Source organism: Petaurus breviceps, unplaced genomic scaffold (assembly GCF_028583685.1).
Source record: "Petaurus breviceps papuanus isolate PSGF00001 unplaced genomic scaffold, PetGlider_PUasm1.0 183, whole genome shotgun sequence".
Taxonomy (NCBI): domain Eukaryota; kingdom Metazoa; phylum Chordata; class Mammalia; order Diprotodontia; family Petauridae; genus Petaurus; species Petaurus breviceps.
Genome location: NW_027185791.1, coordinates 19,718,301 through 19,744,024, shown reverse-complemented (window position 1 = coordinate 19,744,024; position 25,724 = coordinate 19,718,301). Strand labels below are relative to the sequence as shown.

Sequence of the window (25,724 nt, the reverse complement as noted above, 5' to 3'; positions counted from 1 at the left end):
GTGTAATACCCAATACAAGACAAACCACAATCCCTAGACTTATGTTCTCGAGTATTCTAATGCCCTGATAACCTTCTGATCTAGTTCTTTCCCAAATGAGAGATCATCTTCTTAACATCCTTGGTGAAGGGGATGAAGTAAACGGTACTGTGTCACTGGACACCACAGCTGGGTGACCATCCAGTCTGAACCTGAAAGAACTAGAAGCCACTGCTTATCTCAATGAAACATTATGACCCAATGACCTCCCAATTATATCTGTTTTCTGAAACCCCACTCTGGAGATCAATTTGTCCCAGTTTTAACTCTAATTTAAATTTTTGACATTGAAGGAAATTTGTAGCCTTACCTTTGAATCCCCAAGGTATTTACTATTTCCTCCAATGGAATGAAAGCTCCCTGAAATAAAGGGCTATTTTGTTTTTATATTTGTATCCTCAGTTCCCAGCACAGTTTCTGTCTTTCTTTTTCGCTCATATGTGCATTCCTAGGACTTAGCACATAGGAAGTACTTAATAAATGCTTCCTTATTTAACATTAACAGCTTGGAGATCAGGAAAGGCTTCATGCAATAGATGACATGAGCTAAGTATTGAAGGGAAAGGTAGAGGGGAGGAGGGAGGGCACTTTAGGCGTAGGGGCAACCAGCACAAAGAAAGGCACATACATAGGATATGGCAAGTCACCTATGAGGAAAGATAAGAAGGGTGGTATGACTGGGCCATATGGTGTTGAGAGGGAGTGTGCAATAAGGGCAGAAAAATAGGTGATGTGCAGGTTATAGGAGTACTTAAGTTCCAAACAGAGGATATTTGATCCCACAGTCAATAAGAATTCATTTGAGTTTACAATGTAGAGGAGTCACATGGTCAGATTTACACTCTAGGACAATCACTATGACAACTGAGTGAGGAATAGATTAGACCAGAGACAGATTTGAGGCAATGAGACTAATTAAGAGACAATTACAATAGAATAGGTGAGAAGTGATAAGAGCCTGAACCAGGACCAAATATATGAATGTAGGAGAGGTAGATGCAGGAAATGAGAAAGTAAAAAAGGCAAGATCTGGCAATGGAATAGATGTGCAGGATGAGGGGCAGTGAAGTGTCAAGACTGTAAACATGTGTGTTCCCCTTGGGAGAAATGGAAAAGTTCAAAAGGATGGATTTGGGGAGAAAGATAATGAGTTCAGTTTTGGAGAAGCTGAGTTTGAAGCATTAATTTTTAAAATGTCCATCAGGTAGGTCATGATATGGGATTGGGGTTCAAGAGAAAGACTAGAAATATAGGTTTGGGAATCATCTCATAGAGATAATAATTAAGCCCATGTAAACTGACTATAGACAAGATTAGGGATCAGAATAGAGCCCTGAGGTACCCTTCCCTTTAGTCAGAATGTCATGGATGATAATTCAGCAAAGAAACTGAAAAGGAGCAGCTGGAAAGGCAGAGGGAGAACCAAGAGCTCATAATATCACAAAAACCCAGAAAGTAAAGCACACACAAGAGGGAAGTGTGATCAACAGTGTCAGATTCAGTAGAGAATTCAAGAATGGTAAGAACTGATCAAAGATTGTCAGCTTTGGCAATTAAGAGATCCCGGGTAATTGTGGAAAAGGTACTTTCAGTTAAGTGATGAGGCTGAAAGCCTGACTGCAGAGGATTTAAAAAGTGAGAGAAGAAGTGAAAAGGAGACAGCTTTTTTTCCAGTTATCTGGCTGAAAAGAGAAGAGAGATACAGGATGATATATTATGGGGATGGCTGGTTCTAGTGAGGGTCTTTTAAGGATGGCAGGGAGATGCATGTTTGTGGTCAAGAGGGAATGATGGGGATGGGGAGGGACTGAAGGTTAGCCAGAGAGAGGGAATTTTTGTGGGGTCATCTGCTAGAAAAAGCCTGCAACTACAAGGATCAAAGCTATATCTAAAAGGCTTAACCTCAGTTAGGAGAAGGGAGGAGTTTCATAGGAGATTGGAGTACCTCTTAAGATTCTCAGTACACTGCTGCAGAAAGTGAAGTCAAAGGATGAAGAAGGCTAGCCAAGAGTTATGGAAGATATAAGAAAAACTAAAGTACTCAGAGTTTGAACTTCCAATTCACACTAAGATAGAAATGATTGATATAGTCTTACCTTTTTGGCGGGGGTGGAGAGGTGAGGGGGTGTAATTTATATTTTTTTTGTAGAGATCAACGCCTAAACAAAATGGATCAAGCTCTGAAGACAGAACTTCAGATATAAGTTGCCAGAAGAGCAAGATATTGGGATTTTGTAGGTCCCTAAATGAAGACAGGCCTGACCATACCTTTAAACCATCACCACTGAAAGAGGACTTTTTTTTCTTTCCTCTCACCACCCCACCATAATCTATGTGTATTTTTAAACACATCATGAAGTTATCTGAATGTATAATCACTGTAATACATACATGCAGCTGTGTTTACTTCTGCATGCACAGCCCTGTATCTCAGCCACATTGCTAAAATGCTAATGGAATGTAGTAGGGTGTGTGGGCATCAGCCTGCAATTCTTTAATGCTTATAACTTCATTATTTCCAGACCAAATAATTCCTTCCAACACATAAAGGAAAAATTCTCCTCATGATGGCTCATCTCACATACCCTAAGGAGACTTATTCACACATGAAACTCCTTAGGGAGTTCATACTAGTTCTGTGTGTGGTGGGAAAATAAAAAGGGGCTGGGGGGCAGGGAGGAAAAGGGGTATGGAAAAGAGAGATGAAAAAGAGAGCTTAGGGGAAGGCCCATGGCTTGCTGCCATCAAAATGGTTCTGTAGCATTAAAAACCATTTTAAATTAGGAAGCGCTTGTCTGAACAACAATTACATCAGATACTCGTGAAATATTTATATTATTCATGGAGCAAGGGTGGGAGGGAGGCTGACTAGTCCTGGTGAGGTGTCAGCTAACACGGAACAACCTGTTATTCTACTTCAGTGGAGAGTTCTGGAGAAAGGAAAACACAAAGATTGAAAAAATTTTTCCCTTAGCTGATGTTTTTTAAGGGAGAAGGAAGAGATGCATTTTACCATTTATTTTTGTTCCATTTTAGTTTCTGAAGAAAAGTGTGAAGTTTTATCTTTCCTCAAAATCAACTATTATCAAAAATACAATTTTTTTTCATATTCTTTTTACATTTTTTATTCTCTCATATGGTTTTTATTCTTTCAGAAAGACTTTCCCCAGGGCATTAACTAGGAATGTATCTGAGCACAGTTATAGGATCAGTGGTTTGAAGGGGGTTTTATACTGTTAGGATATATTTGAACTTGTTATTTTAGGTCAGGGGTAGGTAGTTTCTGTAGTTTAGTGGGACAGTTGTTTTGTGTTTTTTTTTAAGTTTCCCAGGGATACAACTAATAAAACATCATGTATTTTTACTCCATTTCCCTTTGCTCCTCTTCGTATGAAGAAGTCTCTCTTTTTCTCCTCTAGAGTTCTTTATGTCATATGCATACTAATGGAACATGAGTGGTCCATTATTTATTTTCCAGTCACAGAAGATGAGTTGATGACATCTTTTCACCATTTCTTCTACACAGTTCATTTCTAATGTTATTGCCTGCTCACAGAAACAATGAGTGTCTCCATTACCCACTTGCTGACGAGCAACTTTTAATTTTTTGGAGACTACGGTATATTCTATGGCTCTTAGCCAGAAACCACAAGAGTGCTGGTGTTAAAAGAGAAGGCTTTTGTTTCAGGGGAAAGCTCACGGTTCCTAAAAGAACTGTGTCATTCCCCAAAGATAATCGCAAAGAACTGCTTTCTTAATCCTGTTAAATTTGTACAGATCACTGCCTGGTTGCAGCCCTTGTCCAAGATAAAAGTAGTGAGGAACGAGCTCTATAAAATGGACTGCCCATCCAACAACAAATCACAATCAGGAAAATTGTCATCCTTCATCCATTTGCTTTTTGTAGCAGCAAACAGAAGTGCTTATAATTTTTACAGATTTACTTCCTATGCTGCATTTTACTAAATCTATTACCTTATTTTGGGGTCATTTTTCTAGAGTTCTGTAAATAAAACACTGAATTATCCACAAGTAGGGATAATTTGGCCTCTTCTTTATCTGTGCTTACTACCCTCATTTCCTTTTCTTGTTTGGCTAGTATAGTTAACATTTTGGGGATGTCTAAGGATAATGGAGACAATGGGCATCCATGCTTTCTTCATAGTGATCTTTATTAGGATAGCTTCCAGCACTTTACCATCACAAATAATGCTAGGTCTTGGTTTTAGATGTTGATTATATTAAAGAAAGGTCCTTTGATTTTTATGCTTTTTAAATTTTTTTTTTTAACTAATGAGTGGTCCATTATTTTAAAGGCTTTTTCTGCATCTGACATATTATTTTTGTGGAAGTTGTTATTGAAATGACTAATTATGCCAATAATTTTCCTAGTTTCAAATGATCATTGCATCCCTAGTGTAAATTCAACTTGGTTATAATGGATAATTTGTATATACTGTTATATGTCTATATAATGTTATATAATACATGGATGTTATATATGTTTGTTTGGGGGTTTTTTGCATTGCTGATTGATTATAATGAACTCTAGTTCTCTTTCAACACTTTGACTCTTCCTTGTTTGGCTACCAGGACTATGCTCATACAAGGAGTTTGATACAGCATTTTTCTATCTATTTCGATTTCAGCACAGGAATTCATTGCTCTTTAAATATTTTTTTTAAATCATTTGTAAATCCATTAAGCCCAGGGCTTATTTCCTTTGTCAATTCATTTGCGAATTTCTTGATTTCTTTTTCTAAGATTAGACGGGTTTAGATCTCTGTTTCTTTGTTAGTTTGGGTATCTTATATTTAATAAATATCACCTTCTTTTGCATTCTTAGTTTGGCTGGTATAAAATTGTGCATAGTGGTTTGTAATGATTATATTTATTTCCTCTCTGCTTACTGTCAATTCATCATTCATTTTTTGCTTGGGTAATCTGATTTTCCCCTCTGTTTCTTTTCTTTTTACATTAAATTTTATTGCATTTCATTATTAACAAATAAGCATAGTCAAGGAAAATAAATTCCAATACTGACCAGGTCCAAAATTATTGACTTTATTCTGCATAGTTAATGACCTCTGTCTAGAGGTGGTTAGTATTCTTTGTCACTGGTTCTATGGAATTGAGGTGGATAACTAAGCTGATTTAGAGTTCTGAAGTCCTCTGAAACTGTTGCTTTCTTAACAATGGCAATGTTCTAGTATAAACGTTTCTCTTGTTTATGCTCATTTCACTCTGAATCAGTTTATCTGAATCTTCCAAGATTTTTTCTGAAACTATCTCTTCATAATATATAGCACAGTAGTATTCCATTACATTCATATACTATAACTGGGGAAGGGTTCTTATTTTTATAAATTCGACTCAGTTCCCTAAATACTTAAGAAATGAGGGGTGATGGAGCCAAGTTGGCAGCATAGAAGTAGGGAAACTCCATGAGCTCCCTCCATAACCACCTACAATACCTATAAAATATAACTCTAAACAAATTTTAGAGCTACAGAACCCACAAAGGGACAGAGAGAAACAAGTCTCCCGCTGAAGGCAGCCCAGTAGGCAGACAGGAATGGTTCATCACAGAGCACTGGGAGCAAAGCCCCCATGTGAGCTTGAGGTTTTAGCCCCGAGGAGGCCCCAACCAGCAGATGCAGTGGAATTCAGGAGAGTGGATCACCAGCAGGTGTGGTGGTTTCCAGAATTATCCATAAGTGCCAAAAGACAAAGTAAAAGGTCAGTGTACAACTCTGTTGGATCTAGGGGGTAGGGGGGATGGTGCAGTCTGGCCTCTGCCCCCAGAGCAAGAAGTGGTGGAGGTGTAGGGGGAACAAGTGACCAGTCTGAGGGGGAATCGCTCTTGCTTTAACCTGCTTGGATCTGGATTGCAGTCTTGCGTGGAGGTCCTTGGGTGTGTGACCAGGTGCCAGAGCCTTTGGAAGCTTCTGAGAGGGCACCCAACTAATAGCTCCAGCAGCTGGAAAAACCCCAGCGATTTGGACAAAGCCCTCCTCTGAGGAAGCAGAGTTCTACTGTGGCAAAAAGCTCAAAAGTCAAGTAATTGACTGGCAACATGAGCAAGCAAAGGAAGCAAAGCAAACAGGGAATTTCAACTTTACACTCCTATTTTGGGGACAAAAAGGATCAAAGCATGGAAAGGGAGGAAGATTGCGAAGTCAGAACTCCTGCACCAAAAGCTCCCAAGAAAAATATGAGCTGGTTACAGGCCACAGAAGAGTTCAAGAAGGATTTTGAAAACCAAGTAAGAGAAGTGGAGGAAAAATTGGGAAGAGAAATGAGAATGATGCAAGAAAATCATGCAAAGATTGTCAACAACTTGACTGAAGAAAAAAAGCCTTAAAAAATAGACTAACTCAAATGGCAAAAGAGGCCCAAAATGTCAATGAGAAGAAAAATGCCTTAAAAAGCCAAATTTCCCAGACAGAAAAAGAATTTCAAAAGCTCACTGAAGACAATAATTCCTTAAGAATTAGATTGGAGAACAAATGCAAGCTAATGACTTTATGAGAAATCAAGACACTATTAAATGGATACAAATGAAAAAATAGAAAGCAATGCGAAATATCTCATGGGAAAAACCACTGAGCTGGAAAATAGATCCAGGAGAGACAATTTAAAAATTACTGGACTACCTGAAAGCCATGATCAAAAAAGAACATAGAAATCATCTTTCAAGAATTTCTCAAGGAAAATTGCCCTGATATTTTTAGAACAAGAGGGCAAAACAGAAATTGAAAGAATTCACCTATTACCTCTTGAAAAAGATCCCAAAAAGAAAACTCCTAGGAGTATTATAGGTTCCAGAGTTCCCAGATCAAGGAGAAAACATTACATGCAGCCAAGAAGAAAAAATTTGAATATTGTGGAAACACAATCAGGATAACACAAGATCTAGCAGCTTCTATATTAAGGGATCAAAGGGCTTGGAATATGATATTCTGCAGATCAAAGGAGCTAGGATTAAAACCAAGAATGACTCACCCAGCAAAACTGAGTGTAATGTTTCAGGGGAAAATACAGTCATTCAATGAAGCAGATGATTTTTAAGCATTCTTGATGAAAAAAACAGAGTTGAACAGAAAATTTGACAATCAAATACAAGAAGCAAGAAAAGCATGAGAAGGTAAACAGGGAAAAGAAATCATAAGAAACTAATCAAAGTGGAATTGTTTACATGTCTACATGGAAAAACGATAATTGTAACTTATGAAACTCAATATGAGGATAGTTGAAGGAAATATAAATGTATGTATCTATACATGCATATATGTCTATATAGGAGGGTATATATGCATATGAATACATATGTTAATGTGTATATACATGTGTTTAGGTATACATAGAGGGCACAGGATCAACTGAATAGGAAGGGATGATACTTAAAAGGTGAAATTTAGAGGAGAATATAATGAGAGGAGATGGGGAGAGACAGAATGGGATAAATTATTTCATATAGAAGAGGCAAAGGAGAATGTTACAATGGAGGGGAAGAACAGGAAAGCAAAAGGGAATGGGTCAACCTTATTTTCATTGAATTTGGCTTAGGGAGGGAATGACATACATACTAAATTGGGTATCTTGCCCTACAGGAGAGTAAGGGGGAAGGGGATGAGATGGGGAATGATGGAAGGGAGGGCAGGCTTGGGGGGGGGAGGGTAGTTAGAAGCACACACTTTTGAAAAGGGACAGGGTCAAAATAGAGAATAGAACAAGTGGGGGGGCAGGACAGGATGAAGGGAAATATAGTCACTCCTTCACAATATATCCACTATGGAAATGTTTTACGTAACTACACATGTACAACCTATATTGAATTGTTTATCTTCCCAGTAAGGGTGGGTGTCAAAGGAGGAAGGGAAAGAATCTGGAACTCAAAGTTGTAAAATCAAATGTTAAAATATATATAAATTTCACCTAGTCATTACACATGATATTTGTAACATACTGCTAGTATTTCATTTAAAATTTTTGCATAAATACTTATTGGGAAATTGGTCTATAGTTTTCTTTTTCTGTTTTTGCTATTGTTGGTTTAGGTATCAAAATCATATTTGTGTCATAAAAGGAATTTTATAGGACTGCTCCTTTGCCTATTTTCTCAGATAGTTTGTACAGTATTAGAATTAGTTATTCTTTAAATGTTTGGCAGAATTCACCTGTAAATCCATTTGGTCCTGGGGATTTTTTTTCTTAGGGAGCTCATTTATATCTTATTTCATTTCTTTTTTTTTTTGAGTCACAGAGGCTTTATTGGGGACAAAGTACCAGGGGATTAGGAGCTGGCATTGGGGCCCTTCTTCTTGCCAAAGGCAGGCACTGCATTGACAAAGTGTCGGTTGTAACGCATCCTCCTCTTAGCATGCCCAGTCTTCTTCTTCTTCTCCTTCTCTTTCTCCTTCTCCTTCTCCTCCTCCTCCTTCCTCCTTCGCCTTTCCTCCTCCTCCTCCTCCTCCTCATTCTGTTTGGCCACCTTGGGAGTCTGACCCCTCACTTTTCCAGCTCAGGCCAGAGAACCATGGACTTTACCTTCTAGCATCCGGCCAGCCACTTCCAGAGTGGACAGGAGCTCCACCCCACACTGCCCCAAGATGGCTTCATTCTCCAGCAGGGAGCCCCCTAGAAGCAGGACCCAGTCTTTGGGGGCGATGCCTTCCAGGGACACCACATGGGCCTTGATCTGGGCGACAGTCTCCCGCCCAGTCACCTCGAGGGTGTGCAAAGCCTGTGCACTGACAAACAACTGCATGGTGGGGACTCGGACATGCTAGTCCTGCTTCCGCCATGGCGAAAATGGAGATCAGAAAGAGCTATTTCATTTCTTAAGATAGAATTATTTAGGTATTCTATTTCTTCTTCTACTGATCTGGGAAATTTATATTTTGTAAATATTCATCCATTTCACTTAGATCATTAGATTTATTGACATATAATTGAGCAAAATAGCTCCAAATAATTGCTCTATTCTATCTTCACCTGCAGTGCATTCACCCTTTTCATTTTTGATACTGGTAATTTCATTTTCATCTTTCTTTTTAAAATCAAGTTAACCAATAGTTTATCTACTTCATTAGGTTTTTTTCCCCCCATAAAACTACTTTCTAGTTTTATTAGTTCAATGGGTTTTTTATTTCAATTTTATTAATCTCCCCTTTGATTTTATAGGATTTCCAATTTGGTGCTCATTAGGGAATTTTAAATTTGTTCTTTTTCTGGTTTTCTAAACTGCATGACCAATTCATTGATATGCTCTTTTTTTTAAAAAACTGATATATGGTTTAGAGAAATAAATTTTCTCCCAAGTACTGCTCTGACTGTACCCCACAAATTTTGGTATGCTGTCTCATCATTGTCATTATCTTTAATGAAATTATTGATTGATTCTATTATTTGTCCTTTGACCACTCTTTGCTTAGGATTAGATTATTAAATTTCCGATTAATTTTTAATCTATGTTTCCAAGGTCCTTTATTGAATGTAATGTTTATTCCATCATGATATGAAAAGGATGCACTTAATATTTCTGCTTTTCTACATTTGGTTGTGAGGTTTTTATGCCCTAGTACATGGTCAATTTTGGTGAAGGTTCAATACACAACATTCAGTAACTGAGAAAAAGATATACTCCTTTCTATGCCCATTCGGTTTTCTCCAGAGGTCTATCATAGCTAACATTTCTAAATTTCTCTCTTTAACTCCTAAATTACTTTCTTATTTATTTTATGGTTAGATTTTAACTAGATCTGAGAGGGGAAAGGAATATTTTTAGAACTTTAGCAAAAGAACTTCCAGAAGCTGAATGACTCCTTTGCCCCGTGAGCTCTCTAAGCATCAGTTTCCCAGACTCCCCATGTACTAGTGGGAGAACTTATCACAGTCTTTTGAGGTATATGCTTAGTGCCCATTGTTTATCTTAGTAAATAAGCCCTTTCTTTTACCCACCTTAGTAAATATTGTTCTAAAAGTAAATTAAGTCCGGCTGGTTAACCTATCAATTGATAATCATGGCATGAGGGGAGGCGCACCAAAGGGGATTAGTTAATTACAGCATCAGAAAGGCATCCCCCACACACTCATTAGGATTCCCCCTGCAACCATGATGGGAGAAGTAGCAATCACCCTCAGGGGAACAAGCCTGTGAGTGCAATAGGTGTTGGGAGAGTAGTCCCAGAGGATTATAAAGATATTCCAATAAAGTTCATAACATGAATGAATTTTAAATGTAGTTGAAATGCATTTCTATGCAAAAGGAATCAAACGTTAAAAGAATACTCATTTACACTTAACAAATGAACTTTATTAGTGCCACCCCTTCCCCCCCACACACACACTATGTAAAAGTCCTGTGAATCCAGCAAAGAATAACAAGAAGGGTCAAAAAGGGAAAAAAGATGGATATAGCAAGGTACAAAGGAAGCGGAGGGAAGAGAGCATTCATCAGGAGTAGTTCCTCATAATTATCGATTGCTGCCAAAAGATGATGAAGAATAAGGAATTATATGGCCTTTTTACTTTTATTGCCTATATTTTTAGCCTATATGCTGCAAAATGTTTTTAAAATAATAATCTGTAAATGTATTTTGATAAGGCTTAAAATTAAAAAATTAAAATTGGAAATGGAGGGAGATATCTAATTTTATAAGGTTCCCTCAGTCAAACAAAGGCTACCAAATAAGGGAAGTCAAATTCTAAATATCGTTGCCAAAAACTCTTTTACTTTAAAAAAAAAAGATTTTTAAAATGTTCTTTTAATATGCTAAATGCTAATGATATGTAAAGTCCAAGGAACTATTATTTAATAAAAAATTCACAAGTAACAAGAGACTTCCTGAAGAAGTTTGCCTGGAATTATAGATACCAATCTTCACTGCCATCTATTTTTCAAAGTGGGAATAGCACATAACTTAGAGAGTGTCACCTCAGGAGCCCTTCTCATACACCTCTGCAACAAAAACACCAAATTCCAAATGGAGTAGTAGGTTCTAGGTTTGATCATTAGGCTTACATACTAATGTCCCTGTTCATAAATGCATAAGGTTAACATACCTGATCTTTTCATCTAGGCTTCAGGTATGTAATAACATCAAGAGTTTAGCCTACAGGGGCAGCTAGGTGGTGCAGTGAATAGAGCACCAGCCCTGGAGTTAGGAGGACCTGAGTTCAAATGCGACCTCAGACACTTAACACTTACTAGTCGTGTGACCTTGGGCAAGTCACTTAACCCCAATTGCCCTGCCTTCCCCCCTCCAAAAAGCAAAAAGAAAAAAAAAATAGTTTAGCCTACATGGGAGGTAACCGGTTTCTCTGCAGTATTAAAAAGTATGAACGGCAATATTACAGAAAGAATAAGATGAGCATCTTGGTATATAGTCCTTTGACTCAGAAGAGCATTATTATGAATCACTCTAGGCGACTGTGCAACTCTCAGTTAACCTACCTGCCACTCTGATCTGTGGTCCATGTAACTGATCTCCCCTCAGGCTTTGTTTTGTACCATATTCTTATGATGTGAGGAAATTCGGCGGCTGTCTTAACCCCCATTTTCCTGATTTGTAAGCTCCAAGTGCTAGAGGTGAACAGGAGTTCTCCACAGCCAGGAGCTTGCCTGCAGGAAGCATAATAACAGAACTGCTCCCTCCAAAGATCTGGAGGCTGAGTCACAAGTTCATGAACAATCTGATTTCTGACGTCCTTAGAAACATGAGTGAGCTTGGTAGACCTCATAAATCTTTCAATGCCAGGTACAGCAGCAACATCTACCTCCTCAACCTTGAACACAGATAAATCACAGCAGTCCAGTACAAGCAAAAAATCCTCACTTCTATGATTCCCTGGCTCACTAGAAATCCTGTAAGTCTGTTCTTTGCTGCTATGGTTACTGCTTCTATCAGAAGTGTCTTTTTCACTTTTATCACAGTTGGAAAAATCTTTAGATCTCATTTTGGATGAGGAAGCACCTAGATTTGTCACAGGAATCTCGCAAGGTTCAGAGGTCTCAATTTTGCTGGATTCACTTGACTCTGACAGGCCAGATTCTCCATCAGCACCAATCAGGTTCCTGCATCGGCTTCCAGGCTCAAGGAACATGACAATGGCACCTTCCACAACATGGTTCTCAAAATCCACATCCAAATCCAATTCATAGTGCTTTACAAGTATGTGGTTAGTGTTGGCCATAAGAGGCAGGTCATCTCTGGAAGGGTCTAACACTGTCTCCATTGTCTTAAGTTTTTTGGGCAACAGCTCTGATGATGCCAGCTTTCACACTCTTAATCTTCCATCCAAATCCTTGATTGTTAATAAATCCTTGATGCAGGGATTGTAGTTCCACAAATGTCAATCCTTTACCCAAGAAGAAAAACACAATTAGAGGAAATTGTAAACATGGGGCACTACTAGAATTTCCACCTTTAAGAACTGACTATTGTCTATAAATAGTTCCTCTCCATAATGAGAGTATTTAACTGGGAGGCAAACAAATTTAACTCATTGAAATAAAAGAAACTAGCCTAATGAACAGCTAAAAAGTATTTCCATTCACCAAGTGAATGAAAAGGTCCTCAATAAGGCCAAAGGATGTGCTTTTAGCTATAACAATTCTTATTTTAGAAAAGATCTGTTATGTAAAAGAAAACTTACCATACTAATTCACACAATGTTTTTTTAAAAATATTAAGTGCATCATTTCTAATTTTGTGCATCAAATAAAGTGATCATTCTTTTCTTGTGATACTAAGTAACAAATCAGAACAAAGACTAAGCAGCTTCATATGTTTTATTATTGAGAATAATAATTTAATACATACAATAACTCCGGAGATTAATGTACTTTTCACATTAAGGCTAAGCTTATATCAACAATTCTAGCATATTATAAGAAAATGAGCCAATTTGCTAGGAGTACATTCTAAGTATTCTGCTGAGATTGTTCACAGAGATTTTTCAAATTTATAGTTAAATGCTCAAGTATATCATTATATCTTAACAGTTGAAAACCCATTAACATTCTAGATAATAGCTTTCTTATGGCAAACAAAAGGTCATCTCTTTTGAAATGAAAATATGCAAATACCTATAACAGCAAAAAAAGAAATTAAAATGCAGCAACAGCTGTTACAATAAAATGTATAAGTTCACCATAAAAGTTTTGATTCAAAGTAGATTTTATATTTTTATAACAATCTAGCTAAAAAAATTGATAGTACTTTATTCTTTGCATGTCTAATTTTCTTCCAGCATATGTTGTTTTTTTCTTCCTTTATTAAAAAGAATAAGAAATCATAGGGAGAAAATGTGTACAGTATTAAAGGAAGTAATATGAGTGGAAAAAAAACTGTAATGGTCAGAATATAGGCCATTCCTAGAATGCTAGTTATACTTCTGAAAAAAGAGCTCTTAGAAAACAGAGAACAGAGGTACAAACTAAAAAATAACACTCACTACAAGTCATAATCAGATCTTATGTTAGCCAAATTTAGGGGAAAAATATGGCTTATAACTGAGCCAAGATAATAGTTAAATGCTATAGAATCAATAGTTAATATAATCTTTTGTATTTCTAAAAATTAGCGTGTGTTTATTTTATCATCCAAAAAGATTCTATTGCTTCCTCGTTTTTTAAAGAAAAAAAATGTTCCTGTTTGCTTCTGTTTAAAGTTATATATCTACATTATAAGAAAATGGACTTCAAAAAAGTTTCACATTTGCCAATTTGATCATCACTGTTAAAAAAAAATACCTGATTACAAACACAAAGGAAAATAGCTATCTGATTAGCTTTTATTAGCTTTGAGACAACTCATAAAGCTATCAATTTTAGGAAATTTTTGAGGATAACAGGAATCACAACTGATTTTACTGCCCAATAATATAGGGTGTCCCAAAAGTCTTAGTGCAGTCTTAAGTTTTAACAGTTTAAAAATTCACTAATATTTTTGTGACATCCTATATAAAACTACATGGTATAATTCTAAATGCCAAAAACTATAGTCAGTTAATTTGAGGAAGAGAATGATCCTGATGATTAGAAGCAGTACACAGGCAACCCTACACCAGGAAACAAAACATTTAAAATTTTTAACAGAACTATCAAAAAAAATGAGTATATACTATTCCTTTTAAGGTAGGTGGCACAGTAAATAGAGCACTGGTCCTGGAGTCAAGAGGACCTGAGTTCAAATCCAGCCTCAGACACTTCACACACACACACACACACACACACACACACACACACCAGCCGTGTGACCTTGGGCAAGTCACTTAACCCCAAGTGCCCTCTAAAAAGGCAAAAACAAAAAAAATTGCTCCTTTTGTACTCCCTTTTTTTCTTGATACTTTTAAATTTTACTTTGAATTTCTTTCTTACATTAATTTATTTATTTTTAGTTTTCAACATTCATTTCCACAAGATTCTGAATTCCAAATTTTTTCCCTATGACTTCCCCGCTCCCATACCAATATGACATGTATTCTGACTACCCCTTCTCCAGGTTGCCCTCCCTTCTATCACGCCTCCTGTTTTATCCTCTTCCCCCTTATTTTCTTGAAGAAAAAGATAGATTTCTATATCCCACTGCCTGTATATCTTATTTCGCAGTTGCATGTAAAAACAATTTTTAACATTTGTTTTTAAAACTGTGAGTTACAAATTCTTGTCCTTCTCTCTCCACCCATCCTCATCGAGAAGGTAAACAATTCAATATAGGTTATACATGTGTAGTCATTCAAAACACTTCCATAATAGCCAAGTTGTGAAAGACTAAATATATTTTGCTCCATCCTATCCCACACTCATTTATTCTATTTTCTCCTTTGACCCTGCACCTTTTCAAAAGTGCTTCCTTCTGACTACCACCTCACCCAATCTGCCCTTCCTTCTATCATTCCCCCCTCCCCTTATCCCATTCTCCCTTACTTTCCTATAGGGTAAGATTCCCAACTGAGTGTGTTTGTTATTCCCTCTTTAAGCCAAATCTGATGAGAGTAAGGTTCACTCATTCTCTATCACTTCCCTCCTCTTCCCCTCCAGTGTGAAACGTTTTTCTTGCCTCTTTTATGTGAGATAATTTACCCCATTCTATCTCCCCCTTTCTCCTTCTCCTAATATATTCCTCTCTCACCCCTAAATTTTATTTTGCTATTTTTTTTTTTTTTGCTTTTTGGAGGGGGCAGCGCAGGGCAATTGAGGATAAGGGACTTGCCCAAGGTTACACAGCTAGTAAGTGTTAGGTGTCTGATGCCAGATTTGAACTCAGGTCCTCCTGACTCCAGGGCCAGTGCTCTATTCACAGTGCCACCTATACATCCCTTAATTTTATTTCTGAGATAATATTGTCACTTCATATTCAACTCACCCTGTTCCATCTATCTATCTATCTATCTATCTATCTATCTATCTATCTATCTATCTATCTATCCATTTATACATCTATACATCTATATCTATTTATCTCTATCTATATATACATTGCTTCCAAATACCCTAATACTGAGAAAGATCTCTTGAGTTGCAAATATCATGTTTCCATGTAGGAATATAAACAGTTCAACTTTAATAAGTCTCTTATGATTTTTCTTTCCTGTTTACCTTTTCATGCTTCTCTGGATTCTTGTATTTGAAAATCAAATTTTCTACTCAGCTTTGGTCTTTTCATCAATGCTTAAAAGTACTCTATTTCATTGAATATCCATTTTTCCCCCTTAAGTATTGTTGAGTAGGTAATTCTTGGTTTTAATCCTAGCTCCTCTGACCTCCAGAATATTATATTCTAAGCCCTCTGATCCCTTAATGTAGAAGCTGCTAGATCTTATGTCATCCTGACTAAATCTCCATAATACTCGAATTGTTTCTTTCTCTTTGGAATATTTTCTCCTTGACCTGGGAACTCTAAAATTTGGCTACAATATTCCTAGTTTTTCTTTTGGGATGTCTTTCATGAGGTCATCAGTGGATTCTTTCCATTTTCATTTTACCCTCTTGAAGTGCCCACCATAAATTATACACTAGAGCCCCCTTAAACCTGCTAGAGGGGACCCCTACTGGGTTCCTTGGAAACCACCTAATAGGCTCCAATAGTAAAGAAATGTTTCACCTGTGTTGCTAAAAACATGCCACAGATTTCCACGGATTCAGGTCTGTTTTGCTTCAGTAGAAATAATACTAAGGCTTTGTTTCAATAGGAATAATACTGAGATGTTTTGCTTCAATGCGAATAATACTGAGAAAGCTTCACCTCAATGGAAACAATGCTAACCTCTTAGAAACATATTCTGTTGCCAGCAATCACGTTGTCTATAAAATTATGTCTAACAGAAAGCTCGAGGCTGTATTTCGGTCTGAGAGGCAGTCCTGGCCGGTTAATAAACACTCCTATCAAATTAGAATTGGCCTAGCTGTCCTGTTATATCTCGGTGTCCATTACACTCTGGTTCCAGAATATCAGGGAAGTTTTCCTTGGTAATTTCTTGAAAGATGAAATCTGATCATGACTTTCATGTAGTCCAATAACATTAAAATTATCTCTCCTGGATATATTTTCCAGGTCAGTTGATTTTCCAATGAAATATTTCACATTGTCTTCTATTTTTTCATTCTTTTAGTTTTGTTTTATAATTTCTTGATTCCTCATAAAGTCATTAGCTTCCATTAGCTCGGTCCTAATATTTAAGGAATTATTTTCTTCAGTGAGCTTTTGGACCTCCTTTTCCATTTGGCAAATTCCATTTTTTAAGGCATAATCCTGACTGGCTTTTTGGACCTCTTTTGCCATTTGGGTTGGTCTGTTTTTTTAATGTGTTATTTTCTTCAATATTTTTTTTGGGTCTTCTTTAGCAAGCTGTTGATTCAATTTTCATAATTTTCTTGCATCATTCTCATTTCTCTTCCAAATTTTTCCTCTACTTCTATTACTTGATTTTCTTTCTTTTTTATTTTTAAATTTTTTAATATTTATTTTATTTATATTTTTATTTAATAATAAATATATTTTCTAGGGGTGGCCAGGTGGCACAGTAAGAGCTCTGGCCCAAGTGTTGGGAGACCCAGGATCAGTTCCAGCCTCAGATACTTGGCACCCACACAAAATAACTGGCCATGTAAACTTGATCAAGTTACTTAACCCCAATTGCTTTAAAATATTTTTTCTATTTTATTTTTATATTTATATACACAAAATTTAAAGCCTATTGCTTTGTGTTCCTCTCAGGAACCCTTAAATGCCATACAGGTTCCTATATTCTTCCAGTCAGAGTGCCCAGGACCTGACTGAACTATAGAACGGCACATAGGTTATGGTAGACTGTGCTTGACCCTCCTTCCTTTCCTTGACTCCTCATCTCCCATTCCTTCTTTTTAAAAAAAATTTATACATATTTGTTTTTAAAACTTTGAGTTCCAAATTTTTTGCCTTCTTCCCTCCTCATCCACCCCCACAGGGAAAATAAGCAATTCAATATAGGTTGTACATGTGTAGTTACGCAAAACATTTCCATATTAGGTATATTGTGAAAGACTAACTACATATCCCCCTATCCTATCACACCCCTCACTTATTTTATTTTCTCCTTTGGCCCTGTCCCTTTTCAAAAGTGTTTGCTTCTAACTACCCTCTTCCCCAATCTTCCCTCCCTTCTATCATCCCCCTTCTTATCCCCTTCCCCCTATTTTCCTGTAGGGTAAGATACCCAATTGAGTGTGTATGTTATTCTCTCCTTAAGCCAAATTCAATGAGAGTAAGGTTGTCCCATTCCCTTTTACCTTCCTGCTCTTCCCCTCCATTGTAATAGTATTCTCTTGCCTCTTTTATATGAGATAATTTACCCTAATCTATCTCTCCTTTTCTCCTTCTCCCAATATATTCCTCTCTCACCTCTTAATTTTATTTTTTAGATATCATCCCTTCATATTTAACTTGTCCTGTGCCATCTATGTATACATGTATATACATATGCACACCCTCACATATATATTTATGTACACCTTCACCCTCCTATACATACATACATATATATGTATATATATGTGTGTGTGTGTATGTATACATACACATATATATTCCCTTCAACTGTCCTCATACTGAGAAAAGTCTTATGAGTTACAATTATCATTTTTCCATGTAGGAAGGTAATAGTTCAATTTAATAAGTTCCTTATGATTTCTTTTCCTTGTTTATTTTCTCATGCTTCTTTTGCTTCTTGTATTTGAAAGTCAAGTTTTCTGTTCAGCTTTAGTTTTCTTCATCAAGAATGCTTGAAAGTCATCTATTTCATTGAATGACCATATTTTCCCCAGAAGCATTATACTCAGTTTTGCTGGGTAGGTGATTCTTGGTTTTAATCCTAGCTCCTTTGACTTCTGAATATCATATTCCAAGCCCTTTGATCCCTTAGGGTAGAAGCTGCTAGATCTTGTGTTATCCTGATTGTGTTTCCACAATGCTCAAATTGTTTCTTCCTGACTGCTTGCAGTATTTTCTCCTTGACCTGGGAACTCTGGAATTTGGCTAACAGTATTACTAGGGGGTTTCTTTTTGAGATCTTTTTCAAGAGGCAATTGGTTAATTCTTTCAATTTCTATTTTGCCCTCTGATTCTAGAATATCAGGACAATTTTTCTTGATAATTTCTTGAAAAATGGTGTCTGGGCTCTTTTTTTGATCATGGCTTTCAGGTAGTCCAATAATTTTTTAATTATCTCTCCTGGATCTATTTTACAGGACAGTGGTTTTTCCAGTGAGATATTTCACACTGCCTTTTATTCTTTCGTTTGTTTGGATCTATTTTATAGTACCTTGATTTCTCATAAAGTCATTAGCATCCATTTGCTCCAATCTAATTCTGAAGGAACTATTCTCTTCAGTGAGTTTTTGACATTCCTTTTTCATCTGGGCAGTTTGGCTTTTTCAGGCATTCTTCTCCTCATTGGCTTTTTGGGCCTCTTTTGACATTTGAGTTAGTTTGTTTTTTAAGGTGTTATTTTCTTCAGTCAGGCTGTTGACTCACTTTTCTTGATTTTCTTGCATCATTCTCATTTCTCTTCCCAATTTTTCCTCTACTTCTCTTACTTGGTTTTCAAAATCCTTCTTGAGATCCTCCATGTCCTAGAACCAATTCATATTTTTCTCAGGAGCTTTTGATGCAGGAGTTCTCACTTTGTTGTCTTCTTCCCATTCCATGCTTTGATCCTTTTTGTCCCTGAAAAAGGAATCTACGGTAGTATTGTGTTTCCTCTGCTTGCTCATGTTGCTAGACAATTACTTGACTTTTGAACTCTTTGCCACAGTTGAACTCTGCTTTCAGAATGGAGAGCGCTTTCTCCCAAATCGCTGGGGTTTTCGCAGTTGCCAGAACAATTAGGAGGGCACCCTCTCTGCAGCCCCCACAAGCTCTCACACCTGGCCACACACCCCAGGGCCTCCACCCAAGACCATGATCCAGATCCAAGCAGGGCAAAGCAAGAGCAATTAGCCTCTGAATGGTCTATTGGTCCCCCTACAATCTGAAGACAAGTAGCTCCTGAAGCAGCCATGTGGCTCGACCGCTTCTCACCCTAGGGGCAGGGACCAGACTGCACTCTTCCATACACCACTATTCCAACAGAGTTCCACACTGGCCTTTTACTTTGTCTTTGGCATTTATGGGTTGAGAAGCCTGGAAACTGCCAGAGTTACCAGTGATTCACTCCCCTGAGGCCTGCTCCAGCTCCATATATGTTGGCATGGCCCATGCCAGACTGCACTCTGCTCCCAGTAGGGTGCTATAGACCCTTCCTGTTGTTGTTCCAGGCTGTCTTGGGCTGGAGATTTGCTTTACTGTATCATTTTGTGGGTTCTGTGGCTCTAGAATTTGTTTAGAGTAATTTTTTACAGGTATTTGGAGGGGTTTAGGGGAGATCTCAAGCAAGGCCCTGCTCTTACTCCAACAACTTGGCTCTGCCCCCTTGTACTCCCTTTAATTGGTCAAGCTTCCTGAAGCATGTAATAACCCTATGTGTCCAGCAAGTTGCATGTAGCAATGCATTTTGCAATTACATACAAAAAGAAGCACAAAAATGGTATATGCCTTCATGTAACTTGTAGGCTATTTGGGGAGAGAATACTAATGTCCATTCTATCAGGGAAACAGACAACACACGAACATTTAGTTACAAAATAAATACAAGGTAATGGAGGAAAAGAAGTGGGAAAGGAGGCACTAGAAGCTATAGACAACAGGAAAGGATTCATGTAGGAGACAACATTTGAGCTATGCTCTGAAGGATATTAATGCATCACTGAACATTACAAAGTCAAACAGCCCTTAATTCCATTCTTTCTAGGGTCTTGCTCTCTTGATTTTTGAACATAGTCTCTTTTATCCTCTCTGCCAAGGAAATACACATACTGAGGATAAAGCTTGAGAGTCATGATACAAATTTTTGGTTTCTTATGATACACAGAGTTAAAAGGAACTCTGGCTTTCAATGTAAACCACAATAGAGGAGTGAGTGCACAAATCAAAGAGTAAGCAAGAGACTGAAGACTGATATAGGTAGACTAAAAGGATGTAAGGGCCTCCTTAAAGTTTGTGTTGAGTAGCCACAAGATTTCTGTGCTATATAGCTGCTTCCTTCTCCCACAGAGGGAGGTAAAAGGGAATGGTATAAAAATGGGTTCCTCTGAAACACTGGGACTTATCTGAGTTTGAGAGGAAAATATTGAAATCTCGTATTATTACTGTGCTAATAATGTCATTTTTCAACTAGATTTTAACAATTAGCCACTGTGAAATTTGGTACATTTATATTTAATTTTTTTTATTTACTACAATGCCTTTAGGCAACTTGTAGTTTTGAGGTTGTTCTCTTAACATTATCATGTTTACTGTTACCTTATTTAAGATCACGATTGCAACTCCTGCTTTTCTTGCCTGACGCATAACATTGTTTCATCCCTTCACATTCATTCCATAATATATCCTATTAAAATGTATTTTAAAGTGTATTTCTTGTATGCAGCAAATGATTGAGTTTTGTTTTGTTACTACATTTCTCCATTCTCATTTTTATGGGGGATTGAATCTATTCACAATTAAGATTATAACTAAGATTTTGTCTTTTTCCATTAAATATATTTTCTCCCATCTTAAATCAGACCTTACTTTTCAGCTATTTTACTTATATTAATCTACCCCTGGTCTTCTCCATCCAAATTCTCCTCCATCCAGCTATTATAGGTTGTCTTGAAAAAAAAGTTTTATTCTCACTTGCTCCCTTCTTTTCCCTCTCTCCCTCCTTCTCCTTTTTTTACTTTCCCTCCTGCCTTCTTGTCCCCCTCCCTCCTACCTTTTTCTTCTCCCTTTCACTTTTTTCACCCCTTCCTTCTTCCCTTTCTTTCCCTTTTTTATTCTTCCTCCCTGAAATGTCAGAGTGCAGTATATAATCATTTGTCCCTTCTCTTCCCCCCTCCTCACCCATTCTTTTATTTCTGTGGCATTGTTTTGTAACATCCCTTTTCAAGAAATATTATTTTCACTCCATTCACTTTCTGGTTTTACTTTCTAAGATACCCACTGATCTATTCCTAGGAATGATTCTACTCCACAGAAACACTGGGGTACAAGGAAAAGTGTTCTATAACCTAAATCCAGGGGGCCAATTAATTCTTTGCCTTTTCCTTCTTCCCATCTCCTTTATCTTCTCTAATGTCATAACAATTTACCTTTGAACCAATGGCAAATGTTCAGCCAGCCCTCTCCAAGCTGTACTTTAATTGCACATCCAATTCTTTTATTCTTTTCTTAGAATTTTTGCAGAATATGTTATGCTGACATCACAGGCAATTTTCTTTGTTTTTAGGAATAGCATATTTTAATTTTTGCTTTGGTTTCTTATAAACACAGAGCAATCCTGTGCTATTCTTATCTGTTCTCTTTGAAATGTAAAATGGTTTTTTCCCTCCTGCAAAATGTTATTTGATACTGTAGTTTTGAAAGTTGGCTATGAAGTTTCTTGGGGAGCTAAACTTCACGTTTGTTTCTGTTGGTGTTTTTGTGGTTTCTTTGAAGCTGTACATTGCCATCTGCATCCAATGCTTGTCAACAATTTTTTTTTTCTTAAAATAAGGTATTCAGGGGGCGGCTAGGTGACGCAGTGAGTAAAGCGCTGGCCCCAGTGTCGGGAGGACCTGAGTTCGATTCCGGCCTCAAACACTTAACACCCCCACAAAAAAAACTAGCCATGTAACCTTGGGCAAGTTACTTAACCCCAACTGCCCTCCAAAAGGCAAATATATATATAAAAGATATTCAGGTTTTCTGGTAGATGTATAAATTTCAGGCTAACTGTTCACATTCTATCTTCAAGTTCAGTATTCTTGTTTTGCTGTTCCTTCATATTGAGGTATTCTTCCAAACTTGTTTTTAATTTTCCTACTGATTTTCCCCATTTCTCTGCATTTTTGCATTCTAATTCTATCACTTTCTTTTTTTAGAGAGTCTACTGTTATAGAAAGTATCTGTCTTTTGTTCTAAATTTTCTGGTCTCTTGTTAAATATGTTGTTTGGGGAGCACTGGCACATGCCAGGTTGCTGACAGCCTTACCCTTTCACCACTCCTTGGCAAAATCTCTTTAAGCACTGGAAGGCAAAGAGAAGACCTGGCCCCAAGAGTCTTTCCCCCCACCAGTTTTCTAGATGCTACTAGGAGCTCCTTTTCCCCTTTCTTCCCTTTCAGCTGTACATTATTACCTGCAACCCCATGGTAGAGAGATTTCTAATTTCAGTTTTTATCTCTGTCATTTTTACATAATTCTTTTATTATTCAAATTTACTGTTATGGTGGTCCTTATGGTTGCTGTATTATTGTGTCTTGTAATACCTCTACTTTCTTTCAGGGGTTTTGATTCAATTTCCCTTGAGAAAAAGTACTTATCCATTAAAATGAGGTTGAGGTTCAGGTGTGGCAATGCTAGGAAAGGAAGGAGCAAAGGAAGGATGAATAAAAAAAGGAAAGGGAAGGAAGGAGGAAAGAAGACAGGAAGGGAAGAAGTTGAGGGATGGTCAAAGAAAAGGAAGTTAAGGATTAGAAGCAACATGAGCAGCCATCTCATCCTCTACAGCAAGGAATCCCCACTATAACATACAAATGGTCATCTAACCTCTGCTTAAAGAAGCCAGGACATTGCAAAGGGTGGGGACTCAAAGTAGCCTTTGCATTTGGGTGTCTCTTCCACACTTATCTCTTTTTGCTAGTTTCCTGTTTCCTCCTCTCCACTACTACAGATGGAAATTGCACTGCCCTTTTGGGCCTCATCTGATTTGTCTGTTTTGTCATCTAGGTTCCACATTCCTCCACAATAACTTACTTTCCTTCCTCTTGAGCCTTGTGGTTACTTTGATTTATGGACCTCAACCTGCCAGAGAAGCAGGCTTTCTGGGCAATTGCCAAGGCAAAAGTCTGTGACTAACCACAAAGGAGAAAGGGCCGCCCCAGGCCACTATGGATATAGGACTGGGGCATGAGAAACAGGGCCTCAGTCTTTCCAAGGAGAAGGTCCCTCTGGGACACAACCACAAGGTTAACTTCAGAAGTCTGTGCCTAAATCTACAACCTCCACTAGTTACAGGGACACTAAGAGCTAACATGGTCCTGAGCTTGGGTGGAGGTGGGGTGGGAAGGAACTGGAATACTAGCTCATTAAACCACTCTTTAGTCACTTTTTCTGTCAGAGTGACCTCATAATGGACTCTTCAACCTTTCTCTTCTCCCTCCTGATTTTACTGCACCCAAGAACTTTGTTGGGGCAGGGGTGGCTGCAGTCTAGATATTTCTCAGTCCATCTTCCCAGGACTGAAAAATATTTTCAGAAGATTCACTTAGATGCTATTTTGGTTTTCACGTTATGCTACATAAAACAGCAATCATTTCTTATTTTGACAGTACAGGAAAAAGGAAGAGTGTTTCATCCAGCCCCAGAGAACTTAGTGAGTTATTGTTAGGTCACTTCTATGTAGTTTTCAGTTTAAGCTGCACCTAATATGTATATCCATTACAGCTCAGTACTTATTACAATCTTGTCCCACTTGTCTTCAGAGTCATGGATGAGCTCATGCTCCTTCACATAATAAGATATACACACAGAGAGACATAATTCTCATTGAACTCAAATGCTTGTACAATCTTAACGTGCAGGGCAAAAAGTGAGCTGACTGGTTACAAATGGCTGTATTTGGCTACCTAAGAATGGACTCTCTCAGTAAATGGTATCCATATTTCTGAACAGAAAGTCAGCCAGCAGTTTTCACAGTTATTTGCCTAAATTTAAAATGCCTAATGGTTTCACTACAGACATTTTCTACCCTTCATAAAAAACATGGTCATCTATTCTCATTATCCTTTTGCTCTACCCTTCCAACCTCCTCCCACAAACAACTAGTTAATATTCCACTAGATAACCCATTTCTGAGACCAAAATAAGTTTGCTTTATGGTTCATATTTCAAATGTTTTAGTGATAGTCACAACAACACTGTTAAAGGTTTAAAAAAAATTTACGTTCAGTAATTTTTTTCACTTAGAGAAAGATCATGTAGGAGGTAATATTAAACAGATCCATGTTACATGAAAGAAACAACCTTGCAATTCATAGCCCCATCAATGTTTTATATCACAGGGGAGTGTGCATGTAATGTGGATATATAAATTTCATAAATGAGGAATATAAATTTTACCCCTTAAGAACATCAGAGAACATTTGCCAAACCACAGAGACTTGTTCTAAAACCAAAGTTCTGCCTTTTATACATTCTACACAGTGTCTAGCACAAGGTCAATGCCTGACAAATGTTAAATAAAATGTTATTGATTATAATAAAGGCATAGCTTGTTTTTCTCCTTTCAGGCATCACTTTTCTACATTAAAAAAAAATTATCGATGTCTGTTTTATGTTAGTTGACTGTTGTTCTCGGTTAAGTACCTAGAAGGGAAAGATTCTTTATGTATGCTTTGCATCCACATTATGAGTAGTTTATAAATACTTAATTCTAGAGATGATTTAGTAAGAGATGAAAGAACACATGTACTTGTAAGTCTTTGAAGAGACAATGGTTGCTCCTATTAACAACTAGTTTGTATGCTGTATCATCCTGGTTTTGTATATAACTCAACAGGTGCATTAATGAGAATAGAGACACATAAATTTTTTATGTGAATTTCCATTCATTTACATGTTCCTGTGTTTAAGCCCATTAAGTTCTTTAAAATGTAAGACAACAGAAGTGTAAGATCCTTAACAAAAAGGCAGAGTTTAAAATTACCTTGAACTGGACTGAGGTCTATGTACTGGGTAATATAGTAAAACAGTGCAAATATTAAGTAATGAGTGAAACAACTAGATCTTCTAGTTCATAAGGACTGTAAATTCCAACTGCCTTTCTATAATTTCTACAGCACAGAAAATAATGAACTTATTCCTACTAGCAAGTAGGAAGTAGACAATTGTTGTATAAATGCACTGCTAGTGCATTCACTCCAATGTGCATAAATTAGTGTACCGTAAACATTTTTATTCTATTCTTGGACCTCACACATCATTAAGTTTATGCCTCTCATTCAATTAATAGGTAACGTTTTGTGTTGCCAGCATTGTATGCCATGTGCTAGACACTGTGCTAAGTAACAGGGGGATACAA

At 37.2% G+C, this 25,724-nt stretch overlaps 1 protein-coding gene across 13 annotated transcripts in view; it reads right to left on the bottom strand.

Moving 5' to 3' along the window:
* Positions 1 to 25,724, bottom strand: part of AOPEP (aminopeptidase O (putative)) — a 567,977-nt gene that overhangs the window by 505,516 nt on the left and 36,737 nt on the right. For 12 of the 13 annotated variants that reach the window (XM_069087994.1, XM_069087995.1, XM_069087997.1 and 9 more), the window contains one exon: positions 11,498 to 12,402. The exons of the other annotated variant lie outside the window; for it this stretch is intronic. In XM_069087994.1, coding sequence (XP_068944095.1) covers positions 11,498 to 12,279 — 782 coding nt within the window. In that variant the 5' untranslated portion in view covers positions 12,280 to 12,402. The remainder of the gene's footprint in view (positions 1 to 11,497; positions 12,403 to 25,724) is intronic. 13 annotated transcript variants of the gene reach the window in all.